This window comes from Schistocerca piceifrons, chromosome 8 (assembly GCF_021461385.2).
Source record: "Schistocerca piceifrons isolate TAMUIC-IGC-003096 chromosome 8, iqSchPice1.1, whole genome shotgun sequence".
In the NCBI taxonomy this organism is placed as follows: domain Eukaryota; kingdom Metazoa; phylum Arthropoda; class Insecta; order Orthoptera; family Acrididae; genus Schistocerca; species Schistocerca piceifrons.
The window spans coordinates 312,635,716-312,650,153 of NC_060145.1; the positions used below are offsets into that span (position 1 = coordinate 312,635,716).

General features: G+C 38.3%; 1 protein-coding gene across 1 annotated transcript in view; it reads left to right on the forward strand.

The window, feature by feature from the left end:
- LOC124711790 overlaps window positions 1-14,438 on the forward strand; it is a 170,201-nt gene that overhangs the window by 107,687 nt on the left and 48,076 nt on the right. The window contains exons 8-9 of the mRNA XM_047242009.1: window positions 909-1,116; window positions 6,050-6,187. Coding sequence (XP_047097965.1) covers window positions 909-1,116; window positions 6,050-6,187 — 346 coding nt within the window. The remainder of the gene's footprint in view (window positions 1-908; window positions 1,117-6,049; window positions 6,188-14,438) is intronic.

Sequence of the window (14,438 nt, forward strand, 5' to 3'; positions counted from 1 at the left end):
AAATTTGCTTGCAATAAAAATTGATTTTTACCACACCAGAACAAGAAATCTCTGCAAATATAATTACAAGGTCAAACACAGGAACAAGATGGAAATGTTACCTAGTCAACTGCTTTTTCTCTTGTATAGGAAGTGTGTCCTCATGGTCAAATCAAGATGGAACATCAAGTGAGATTGGATCTGCCCGCTGTCTAAATGTATAAATTGGCAGTACTGGGATTTTGTCTCTTGAATGTTAGAAATGGCCAGTTATTATCTGTCTTTGTAATCTTATAGCCAGCCGAAGTGGCCGTGCGGTTCCAGGCGCTGCAGTTTGGAACCGCGAGACCGCTACGGTCGCAGGTTCGAATCCTGCCTCGGACATGGATGTGTGTGATGTCCTTAGGTTAGTTAGGTTTAACTAGTTCTAAGTTCTAGGGGACTAATGGCCTCAGAAGTTAAGTCCCATAGTGCTCAGAGCCATTTGAACCATTTGTAATCTTATAGTTTCCTCATGTGAATTTTCCTTTTGATACAAACGGGTGAATATGACATTCATTTTATAACATAAAAGACCCCCCCCCCCCCCTCTGTAACAAGTAAAACAAACAGCATGCATATAATCAGTGTTACAATTTGACATGAGTTTAAAGTTTTGAGGGATATTTGGATCCATTATTTTGATAAGTGTCATTATTCTTTATCTCCTCTCCATCATCATCCCCCCCCCCCCCCCACCCACCCACCCACCCATCTCCTACCCATTCCACACCTCGTAAGTTTATCCTAAGAGGAGATTGTTTTATTCACAGAAACTTGTTACCTACATTGTGCATTTAGTGTTTAAAACGTTGTAAAATATGTTATATCTATTCTGAATATGCCATTCTATTATAATAATAATAATAATAATAATAATAATTTTACAGTTTGTCACAACTGGCAAAGTCCCTTTGCAGAATCCAACCTGTTACCAGTGGTCTGTCATTGGGAGGTAGTGGTCTGAATGGAGGAGGGGATGTGTATAATATCTCAGCAAACACCTTCTTTAATACCTTGCCTCCATACAATCTTGAAAGGCAGGCACGTTTGGATGATCTTATGAACAAGCTGGAAGCTGCTGCAGCGAGGAAAGAGGTGTAGTACACAAATTCAGCATATTAAGTAGTACTAATTGTGACATATAAAATAAATTTCGGTGAACTATTCAATTTGAGCCCATGTCTAATGGATAAATGAACGAGGAGGAGAAAGGAGGGGAGAAGTGAAGGGGCAGTGAGATCTAGGTCAGTAAGGGACAAGAAGAGCACTTGCTGTCATACAGGTAGGGTTAGAAATGTTTTGCACTTGGGGTGAAAAGGATGGCAGCAGGATAGAATAGAGGAAGAGGAAGAGAGAACAGTGGATAAAGAGTCACAGGCTCATACACCTGTAAATCAGACTAATATGAGGAGTCAGAGCAGAGGAATGACGGGAAGAAGCTGATACTGGTGAGGGAGGAAGGTAGTGGAAATGGGGGTTGTGATGCATGTAGAGAATGAAGTTAAGGCAGTAGTCATCAAACTTTCTTGCTCAAGAGCCAACACTGTCATTGTGGGGCAGCTCCTCAGGCCATGTATGTACCAGTCTTATTATTAATTGGCAAACTACATAAATTAGTATGTTACGAGCCCCAATTACTATGATAAGTTAGCTGCTGGCCCTCAAGTTCTGATTGTTAAAAGTTGGCCCATTCAGAATATGTCGTGTCAAGTTTTCTCTGTTTCAGATTGCTGCCACCCGCATTAACATCAAAGTTGTGACACTTTAATTGCCTGTTGATGTGTTGTTCTGTTAGCATATGACTAACTGATAAACAACAGTAATTGTACTTGTACTTATACTTAAATGCAGTATCAGGCACAATCACAAATATTTACAAATTGTTTTAAATGTAATTTTTCTTCTACTCATTGTGCTGTATTACAAGAGCCTTAATTTAATTTCATATTCCTTGCTGCAAGTACATACCACATTTGGAGAGGACCATCTCTATAATGTGCATTCATGAATCAATATTAAATTGACAAAATTTGTGCCATAGCAGCTGTTCAGTGCAAGTCATACATGCCCATCAGTTGTCAGTTCTGGAAGACAAACAATGAAATATGCTGCCCCCCTCGATCTCCTAATCACTCAGTGGCCCCTGTTGTAAGCAGCCAACTTTGCTTAGCTCACAACTGATTTCACCTGTGCTCAATTAAAATTGAGCACATTTTAGAATATGACTGTCTCGGTAAGTATTTTTATTTGTTACTGAACAGGAAACTAGACTCTTAAGAAGCTCTTATTGTTAGTTGACGTTACTGGATCAGGCGGCTAGTTGCTAGATGCATATTATTATAAAATATGTCTGAGAAACATGGACTGCATGAATACTAGACTCAGGTTGTATGTAGTCAAAGTGTTGTAATTTGACAACCTCTGAGTTAAGGGAATTAAGGGTCTAAATGATAAACCCTATAAATAATTCTGAACTGAGCCAGAGTAAAGTACTGAGGCTTAAGAAGCTGATGAGGGTGGGAATAAGGGTTAGAGACATAGGGAGATTATGTGACCAGAGGATGTTTTAAAAGGACAGTTCTCATCAACTTGGTTCAGAAAAGCTGTTGTTGGGATCAATGATTCTGGTGGCATGGGTTATGAATCACCCATTGATGTAGACTGTGTCGTGATCAGTGAGACAGTGTGTCACTGGGTGATCAAATTATTCCCTGGCCACAGTTTGGCAGCCTCTTTCATAAGGGTTGACAGCTGGTTACTGGTCATGCCCACAAGAAAGTCTGTACAGCAGAGTTGGTAGGCAATGTTCATCAAGTACATTACATGTATGAGAACACTGAAATTCAGAATGTGAACTTTTTGTTGCACTATGAACCAACATTTAGATGATAACTTAGCAAGGGCAAGGAAAATGGAGGTGACTTTTCAATTTATAATTTATATAAATTCAAAACTGTAGTAATACAACACCATCATTAGAATAGAATGCCTTTTGTTAAATACAGCCAAACAGTTGGGTGAAATAGAAAAGAAGCAAAATAATCAGAAATGTCTTGTGACTAAAATATTACAATGGGAACTGAAAATTAAGAAACAGTAGATCATGAAAAAATAGAAGGAAAGCTAGACACAATAAGGAAGAGATGAGATGTATTTTATGGACACCTCAAAAGCTAGGTGATGTGGCTCAAAGAAATTAAAGCAAACCTGAGAGAAATGGAAGTAGCAGAGGAATAAACTGGAGAAAGAGAGAGGTTCTGAGGAAAAGTAAAAAGTCTCAAAGGCTTTCAAGAGCAAACAAAGAAAAAGACAGACGCAGTATGGGCAGAAGAAAGAAAAGAAAGGCGTAGGAAAAGGAAACTGCTGGATAGAAAGAAAGGAGAAAAGAAAGAATACATAAGTTATTTCATGTGGTCCTGAGTAGATCAAACCATTTAAAAGAAATCAGTTGTCACTTAAAAATAGTATTTACAGAAAGATTCATCATTAAACTAAGATTACTCTGTTTTATGCTTGTATTTTTCATATTGACAGTGTAGTTGTGTTACAGTATTTGAATCATTCTTATATCTGGAAAAAAACTATCGAAGAATTCTAGTGTAGAATTGTACTGTACAATGTATGATGTTTGGGCCTTTATCGAAGTAGTGAACGATAAATGATACAGGAGATGGCTAGGGAAGAGTTTAAAAGTAGTTGAGGAGATACTGTTTCAGTTTACGTTTTGGGAATATTAGGGATTAGGTACAGTGGTGTATAGCAGAGCAGTTAGGAATATGTTGTAGTGTGAATACTTAAAATAAGAAAGGGATTGCATAAAGAAAGGGAAATAAGAAAGAGTATCAATAAAACTGAGGTGTGATCAAAAATTAATGTGGCTTGTTACATCCAATTTTTAATTTAAAAAAAAAATTTTAATTTTTTTTAAATTTTTTTTTTTTTTAAATCCTGTTGTTCCTGCTCCTGATGTATGTTTGCATTTTCAGCTGTTTTGAATGTGTAGTTTACTGTTGACAGTTGAAAAGATTGTAATGTTTTCAAACGCTCAGCGAATTTTTACTTTTGAAAAAGGTAGCTCAAAGAATTTGTAATAAATTTTGCTTGAAAAAATGGAAGAAACTACAGCACAACATTTGAAATTTTGACTGTGGCTTTTGCTGAATCTACTATGAGTAAGACAAGAGCTCACAAGTGGTAGAAATATTTCAAAGAGGTTTGAGAAGACATTGAAGATTATGGCCACCGGGGATGCCCTATGACCGCCCTAGACACCCTAGCGCGTCATTTACTGATGACAATGTGGAAGAAGTAAAGAAAATGGTTCTGGAAAATTGCCAAATCACCATTGTAGAGGTTGCTGATGATGTTGGGACATCCGTTGGCTCATGCCAAGCAATTTTTTTTTTGATGTTTCGAGTGTGGAATGTGTAGCAACAAAGTTTGTTCTGAAACTGTTCAAAACCAAACGGGATGTTGTGTAGATGTCGCTCAGGAACTGCTGAATGAAGTCAACAATGATGCAAAACTTCCAAAGAAGGTTAGAACAGGTGACAGAACATGGATATACAGGTATGGTGTCGAAATATGGGTATGACATCGAAACCAAGGCCCAGTCAGCTCAACAGACACTGCCTAAAGAGCCGAGACCGAAAAAAATTCAGCAAATTTTATCACACATGAATGTTCTTCTCACTGTTTTCTACAATTACAATGGGACAGTGCATCGTAGGTTCCTTCCTTATGGTTGTACAGTCAATATACTACCTGAAGTTATGCACCATTTGTGTCAAGCAATCAGAAGAAAACAGAGTTGTGGCAAAACCACTCATGCTAATTGTATCACAATAATGCTGCTGCACACACCTCAATGCTTGTGCATAATTTTTTGGCAAAAGACAAAACTATTATGTGGTTTCAGCCATCATATTCACTGGACCTGGCCCTCTGCAACTTCTTTCTATTCTGCAGGCTGAAGAGAACCATGAAAGGACGTCGTTTTGTCACCATCGATGAGGTAAATCTGAATTGGTGAAGGAGCTTACCACCATAGTGAAAAGTGAGTTCCAGAAAATGCTTTCAAGATTGGAAAAAATGCTGGCACAAGTATATTATATCTGAGGGGGGATTACTTTGAAGGGCACAAAGTTGTTGATCATGGATATATAAAGATTCTTCAAGGGAAAAACAAACTCCCATTATTGTTTGACCACACTTCATATAGTATGGTGAGGCTTTACGAATAATTACTGGAAAGAAAAAGTAACAAACATATTATTGGTATCTACAAGAAAAACTCTGACGCCCATGTGATATCTATACGATTTTGTTGCTCTTCATGATGTGTACATTGGAGTTGGATATAATTGATCTGTCTGAATGGCCCCCATGGCAAAGAAATATGCCAAGACCTGGGATGGGACAGGCAGGGGTGGTCTTTGTCGAGTCATATTTGTTTTCTGATTAATAGTTGCAAGAAAATGTGGGTGGGTGACTCAGTTGGGTTCCTTAAAGATCCTGGAATTTGTTTAGGGATACCCAGAGTGTTGCACACATTTCAGCATCAACTTCTACCTTTGAATTTAATGCTAAACATAATGATCTCCTGAAAACAGATGGGTAGGATAATTTATAAGCCAGAGACAGTCTTGAGGAGATGTTACATCCAACAGAAACCTAACTCCTTAATGCCTGATTAATTGCCGCCAACCCCCCCCCCCCCCCCCTGCCCCCTTTCTCTCTCAAACCAGTCCGTGAATTTGATTATTTAACGTTCTTATTTGTTGGAGTGACACACTGTCCTTTGGTGGCAAGATCAAATGGAAAAGTGAAAAATTACAACAGAGCAAAGAACTGAAGAGTGCCTCAGATTTTGATCACACATAAGCAGAAAACAGGAAAGGCACAACTTTTATTCTTCCATGGCCACACTTTGACATGACACATGTTGGTTGTTGATGTATCACATTATCTACTGTATACTTCCTACTTGTTATCTTATTATAATATTCTAATTTTCTGATGTACTCAGGTTGGCAACATGACAACAGCAGTAATGGAGCTATATGGGCACAAAGTGGCAATGCTTGCACAGTCAGAACGAACCCTCCAAATGAGTCTTACAGCAGCCTCTTCACATTGCACTCAGCTTCAACACCAGGTTATGCAAGTGAGTATAAACAGTTATTGGAAGGGAATGCTAGAAATTAATGCCTCCACTTTTTTTATTTGAAAACTCTTAAAATGTTTTAAATAAAACAAATATTATTAACATTCTCTGTCTTTATTCTTCATGTCTACATAATTGCAGCCATCTGCTGTGAAAGGGCTCTGAATTGTAGCATGTAGCGTGGCAGTCTGTACTGTAACGATGTTGCTGCGTGAGAAACAGCATACTGAAATCAAGTTTCGAATTTGAAGAGTTAGTCCGCACTTCGAGCACCCTCTCCTTCAGCATGAAAATTCCAAACTACACACAAGCTCTACGACATCTGCAACAATTTGACACGTTGAGTTCACTGTTGTCGATCATCCTCCGTACAGTCCCAACTTGGACCCATCCAATTTGCATCTGTTTCCAAAACTTAAAGAAAACTTTGAGGACTTCACTTTGATCATGATGAAGCAGTGTAAGCAGAGGTGAGGTTGTTCCTCTGTCAACAAAGTCAAACCTTCTACAGTGACAGCATCAACAAACTGGAATCTTATTGAGAGAAATGTGTTTGTTACCAGGGTGACTGTTGAGAAATTAATATGTAGATATGAAGAATAAAGAACTTTATTTTAAAGTTTTAAGAGTTCATATAAAAAATTTTGAGGCATTATTTTTCAGCTTGCTCTTGTATGTAGAGCTTCCACAATGAGCTATTTTATTAATAACTTTTTCCCCCTCTTTTGTGATCTTGGTTGAGGTTTCTGTTGTTCTTACACCTCTCCAAATGAGCTGATTTTAAACTAAGTATTGTATGTAGAAATTTATGTAACTAGCATGTGAACATGTGGACTCTTCACTGGAAACCTGCATACTAAGAATCTCGCATTGATAGTGTGCTACTGCTGTATACACATAACTTATTTATTTATTGTTAAAAAAGCATGCAAATTTGTCATTGTGCGAATGAACGTATGACATTTGGTGTCTGACAAACAGCACTCACTTTGCTCCTTACTCTTCCATGTATAAATGATGATAATCTTAACTCAGGATTTTCAGGTACCTATTAAAGCCAATGAAAGTTATATAGGCTACAAGGCTGTCAATTTGTTTGGAAAATCAAAAGTCCTCAGGGAAATTGATTTTATTGAAATATTTCAGGGAAATCAATAATACCCAAGAAAAACCAAAAGACTTGATGTGAATTTGATCCCACTATGCACTCTCACATTAGAGTATGTGAAGACAATGCGCTTTGAGTTGTCACAGTTGTTGTTGCTCAGTGACATCAATCTCCAACCTGAGTAGTGTGAATTAATGTCCATAGGTTCTCAGATTGCCGTGTCTTTTTTCCATTGTTTGACTGCAAGTGTCCTTAGCAAATGAGAATTTTTTAATGTGACTGTGTTTATGAATACCATGGCATTCTGTGTATTTATCTCTGTTAACTTTTGTTAAAACTTAACATAGTGTGAATACTAAAATAAAACAGATTGTATATCTAAGTTAAGTTTTAACTGTGCTACAAAGGCTTACAATTGAACATTATTTAAAGTTTTGTGTATATCTTGTCTCTCTTAGTTGAACTCCAGATAGTTGTTAATAAGAGATGGTAGAACTCAACAAAATTTATGTTCAGTCATAAGCACTAGTGAAATAAAATGTGTTCACATGCGACAAAGAATGGATTGGGGAACTTTTAAACTTTGAGTGGAACAGTGGAGAGTTCACGATGGAATAACAACAATATGAAACAGATAGATCAGTACTCACCACGTAGAGGCGACATTGGGTTACCAACACACACAATGAAAAAACTGCTATACATTTATGCTTTTCGAAAAAAATGTTCTCCTTTCAAAATAGAACACACACACACACACACACACACACACACACACACACACACACGGCTACTGCTTCTGGGCACTGGGGCTGGGCTGCAACTGCATCTGACATGAGCAGTAATCCACTGGGGTTGGTGGTGGGGGTAAGGAGGCAGCATAGGATGGGGAGAGGGAGGGATAGAAGGGTAGGTGTTGGGCAATATGCTGTGCTGCCTGTGGAAGCATGCAGACTGAGGTGGGGACAGGATAGACTGCTAGATGTACTTGAGAAGCTGTTGTGGGGGGATGAAAAGTGGAAAAGAGTGGGACAGAAGGTGTGTGTAGTGCTGGAATGGAAACAAGAAAGGTGATAGACAGGTGGAGGATAGTGATTAATGAAGTTGACGCCAGTGGGGTTACGGGAACGAAGGATATGTTGTAGCAGGGTGTATACGACACGGGACAACTGGGAGATCCAGGAAAAGCCCGGGAATTTTTTCATCCAGGAGAAAACAGGGAAAAACCCGAGAATTTTTTGTTGTTTTAGTTTTCAGACAAATTTTTGTAATTTTGACTGGTAAGAACTGATACTGTAGCAAAGGATATTACTGTATCCCGCAACTGCAGAATAATACTGCAGCATTAAAACATGAACGAGAGAAAAAAAATGAAAATAAAACTTAAATTGCAGAGGGCCACATAAAATGACACAGTGCATGTACAAGCAAAATGTGTCAAAGGCTTTAGGAAGTCTATGCAATGCTTCATAACAACAAATTGCCTCCGTTGAGCGTGATGTCACAACTGTTTACATTAAATTCATTTAAGCAGTTACGAGCGTGCTCATGCACATGCGCAGTCGAGTTGCGTATCAGTAATACCTTCTCCCGCTGTTGGCTACAGAAATGTCGCTGTTGGCTGTGTAAGCACCAGTAGCAGCAACCAGCCATGTGGGGAACCCGGAAAAATTTTACTGGCACGCTCGAGCTGCCTGATTCATGCATGCGCAACAGGCCTGGATCTGGGAGGGGCAAACCGGGCTATCTGAGCCAGGCGGAAAATTTCGGGGGGGGGGGGGGGACTTCATATTCTTGAGGGTAAAAAGAAAACCTTGTTTCACAAAGCACCTAGTATCCAGCGCACATCAGTCTATCGATTATTCATATGATTTTGAAATGCACCCCTGCTGGTTTTTGGACATTTTTGAACACATTCTAAGTTGATTTCTGAATGAATTATAAGTTGATTTTTGAATGCGTGCATAGTGTACGTGAAGTCTCTGCCAGGGGAATTCTCGTTGCATCTAGAAATGAACTTTCCTGCAGACAAAACGGGATGGGGACTATACGAGCTGAGCGGAATAAAGCCGAACCGGTGAATACCAACTGCTGCTTGTTTATGTGGTTGATTCGGTTTGCAAATGTTCAGCGTTGTTATAATTACTAGCGAAAGCCGTAGATTCAGACTACCAGAGTGGAAATAAATGACTAATAGGAATAATAGGTAAGAAAGATCATGTATTATCTTCTTAGTGTATCCAAGAAAGTGAAATTCTGACAGAAAATTTTTGGCCAGATTGCTACACTAGACAGGGCCAGTTGTAGTCCGCAGGTAGCAGCTGCTTAAGTTCCATTTTTGGAGTAGCACGGAAAATGCTTTGTATGAACATGTAATAACGCCTAATCGGAGAATAATTGCTAGATAATTAAACTGGTGATTGTGGCAGGGTTAGTAAAGTTACTGAAGATTGAGTTTTCACAGTGGTAGGAATAGTTACAGAATTAGTGATAAGATTGTTTATTAGAATGAGGAAGGAGAAAAAATGGGGGACACACACAAATTATGGAAGAATATGAGGATTCCAAATTCAGACAAAAATTTCGTTCTACTACTTATCGGTCTCATTCATGAGAAACTGGAGCATATGAATGAAATGTGAAACTATTTAAACCTTTTTGACTGTAGTAGGCCAAAGAGGTATTTCGTATTGGTACTTCGTGAATTATAGTGTCGTACTATAAAAATGGTCATTATTGCCAAAACAGTCTCGCTTATTTGGTGTGTTACATTTGCTGCAATATTAGAAAGGCCTCTTTTGTTTTATCCAGCACACAGTGGCAAAATAGACGTAATCAGATTGAGAAACCACACCAGTCTTGGGTTCTATTTGTATGAACAGCTTTTTCAGTATTAGGCGATGACATTTCGATTTTTCATGTAGCGAAACGTTTGACGAACTTTGATGAGGTAATAGTTCTTTCGCAGAAAGGAAAGCACGCCATGTAAAGCTGTAGCAAGATTAGAGAGAAAAATCACTAGGACCTAAGGATTGAAGTAATGTGTACTGTCTTGCCTGTCTCTTGTCTTGACTGGTTTTAGGTATCCTATATTTAATTTTATGTCACACAGGAAAGCAAGTTATTAGCTAATAGGCAAAAAAGAGTCCAGATTTTCTGACTAGTTCTTGTTCTGCTGGTTACAAATAATCTCATCCAGTATTAATTGCATTAAAAAAAAGGGGGGGGGGTAGGGGTAGGCTGTAAAATCAGCCTACTGGAAGTAGGAGAGGCACTACAGGACATTTTAATTTCCACTGTCCTGAAATAGTTTGATGGCATCTATTACAAAATATACACTTTTGAGTTCTACAGAGTGAAATACTTTGACATGCAATGTAAGAAAGTTCTTTGTAGAGGCGGAGCACGGCACTTCGGCACACTTAAGACCAAACAACATGTCTTACATTTCCTCGAAGATAGTTTTATGTATCGGACTCTTCAGAAAGATGTGTGCTACAAAATGAACTTATTTTTGAAAAGTCTTATTTTTTACATTCTGATGCGCAGAGCAGTCTGAGTTATAGTGGGGTGGGGGCGGTGTAGTCTCCACATGGCCCATGTTTACATTTAGAGATATTTTTTGTTTCCTCTTCATTTACTGCTCTCGCGGAAAATGAAAACAAGACGGATTTCTGTGGCTGGGAGCTATGAAGTGAATTAAAATACATTCACATAATTATGGAAGGCTAAAATACGTTAGTAGTTCCAGATTTTATTTTATTTCCACCTTTCTGACAGTCAAGCATTAATCACATTGCAGAACAATAAAGTTATTTTTGTTGGTTTGCTAAAAAAGTTTGGCTTTTATTAAGCTTTCCTGCTGAGGCAGTAAACTGATTTGAAACGAAGTGTTTAATTCCACACTATTGGCTAGTTTCAACTGTTTGCTGCATTTCAAGTGCACATTTTCATCTTCTAGCACGTATGACATTCTGCCATAATAAAGAACCAAACATTAGATAATACAGTACTGGTACTTGAAGAAAATTTACGTCCCGAAAACCACACCAAAAAGCTTAATATCATGTCGAGGCCTACGTCATTAGAAATCTGGACATAAGAATGTGTGCTTTAAGGCGAACTATGCATTTTATTATGGTTTACAAAATTCCAATGCTCGTGGAGTATCCTCTGATGTCTTGTTTCTTTTATGACATAATGTAAGAAAGACCTTTTAATGTTTTATACGTACGAACATAGGGCTTCCTACGTCTCCATAGTTGCACAAGCGCAGTGACGCCTCTTATCTGGTGCTCTCTGGCAACTGCTGATATGAATCTATTTCTAACAGATTGTGGGAAAATATTGCGAATTGTGGTTCGAAAAGAATTATTTTAAGAGTAAATTTCCTTTTACGCAAGATGAACTATGTGCGGGAATGTACGATGAATTTCTTAAATCACAGAGCGGTTGCTCTCATTTAAAAATTAACACTTTGATGATGAGCCATTTACAAGAATTTCGAGCTCAGAAGGTCAGAGATTTATGTTGGTATTAAAAATTTTACTGGTACCGGTATATTTGTGTGATGTATCTTAAAGTGTAACATGTGCTAAACAGATCAACATTATATGTGAAAGCTTGGCTTCTCTTGTAGCTTATTAATCTTAGAGACAAATATTGTGTGTGAAAGCTTTTCTTTTCTTGTAGCAACACAATTTATATTAACTTAAACCATTAACTCTTCCTGTTGGTGGATTTCAAATTTATACTTTCTTAATACGAAAATATGCAGCGAACATGTTGCTGCACATCAAAGATATTTCCAAAACGTGTTTTTTCCCCTAGAGTTTCGTTTTCTAAAGTGCCGAGAAATTCTACGCTGCTGAGTAAAACCATATCCATTCAAAGGGTTGATATGTTTAACAGTTCAGACAGAAAGTATACTGTCACTAAACACGAAAAAAGTGTATTTTCACCCGGGGGAACATGTATTTTTAATCGGGAGATCTGAGAAAAATCTGGTAACTTCTTTTCCTCGTCCGCGTGTACACCCTGTGTAGAAAGAGTTCTCACTAGTGCAGTAAAAAAAAAAAAAAGAAACCTGTGTTTGGTAGGAAGAATCCATATGGCACAGGCTGTGAAGCACATCGTATTGTGCAGAATGTTCTGCAAGTGGGTGTTAAGCTGTCTCTTGACCACCATTTGTCCATGGCCATTCATCTCATCAGGAAGCTGGTTAGATGTCATGCCCATGTATAAAGTGGCACAGTGACTGCAGTTTGGTATGTAGATCACATAGTTGCTTGCACAGCTCTGCCTTCGATCGAGTAAGAGATTCCCATCACAGGACTGGAGTAAGTGGCAGTGTGAGGAGGTATGGAACAGGTCTTGCATCTTGGCCTATTGCAGGGATATGAGCTGTGAGGCAAGGAGTTGGGTGCAGGGATGGAGTAGGGAGGGACAAGGATAATGTGTAAGTTTTGTGGGATATCTCCTCTATGTGGTGAGTAGCAATCTATCCTTTTCGTATTGTTGTTTTGGTTTAGAGATGTCAAGTTGGAAATCCCAAGGAAATCTTCTGATGGAATTAAATTGACACCTTGACCAAACATCAGACTTGTAAAACATGAATGTAAATAGCCATACTTGTCTGTCTTACTGACTGAAATGAAACCACTCTAAAGTTTGAATCGCATTCAAAACTTGCAAAAAGAAAAAAGAAAAAGAAAATCATTTTAATATACTCAGAAAGTCATGGTAACCTGTGTGTATTTCATGTTGCATTTGACGTACATAATTTTAATCTACATCTATGTCTATACTCTACAAATCACTGTGAAGAACATGGCAGAGGGTACATCTCACTGTACTGGTTATTGGGGCTTTTTTCCCATTCAGTTCAAATGGAACATAGGAAAAATGATAATTTAAACGCCTCTGTGCATGGTGTAATTAATCTAATCTTATCCTCAATATCCCCTTGGAAGCAATATGCAAGAGTTGTGTATTCCTAGAGTCATCATTTGAAGTCACTTTTTAAAACTTTGTTAGCAGACTTTCTCGGGATAGCTTCCATCTATCTTTGAGTTTGTGCCAGTTCCATTCTTTCGACATCTCAGTGATACTCTCGCACAGGTCAAACAAACCAGTGACCATTCAAGCTGCCCTTCTCTCTATATGTTCAATATCCCCGTTAGTCCCAATTGGTACAGGTCCCACACCCTTGAGCAAAATTATAGGATGGGTCACATGAATGATTTGGAAGCAATCTCCCTTGTATATTGTTTGCATTTCTCTAGTGTGCTCCCACTAAACTGATGTCTGCTACCTGTTTTACCCGTGATAGAGCCTTTATGAATGTTCCCCTTCGTGTCTCTACTAAGTGTGACACCCGAGAATTTCTGGGAGTTAACAGGTTCCAACTGTGACGTACTAAGATCATATTTATAGGATACAATGTTTCATTTTAAGAAGTGCACAGTTTTATATTTTTGAACATTTAAAGCAAGCTATCAGTCATTGCACCACTTTGAAATCTTATCAAGGTTAACTGAATTTTTGTTCAGATTGTATTTGTTGCAGATAATTGCATCTGCAAAAAGTCTGAGGTTACAGTTAATATTATCTGCAAGATCATTAATATACAACATGAACAGTAAGGAATCCAATGCTACTTTCCTGAAGTAGACCCGAAGTTATTTCTACATCTGTCACTCTCCAGCCAAAATAATGTGCTGCGTCCTCCCTACAAAGAAATTCTCAATCCATTTACATATTTCGTCTGATACCCCACATGATCGTACTTTCGATGATAGGCTTAAGTGTGGTATTGAGTCAAATACTTTTCAGAAACCGAGAAACACTGCTTCTACCTGACTGCCTTGATGCATGTGAGAAAAGTACGAGTTACGATTCACATGGTCTGTGTTTACGAAATCCACACTGGTTGACATGGAGGAGATCGTTCTGTTCAAGATATTTCATTATGTTGAGCTCAGAATATGTTCTAAGATTCTACAACAAATTGATGTCAAGAATATTGGACACCAGTTTTGGGGGTCACTTCTGCTGCTCTTCTTTAAACAGATGTGAGCTGTGCTTTCTTCCAACTACTTGGGACTGGCTTATGTTCCATGAATCTACTATATTTTATAATTA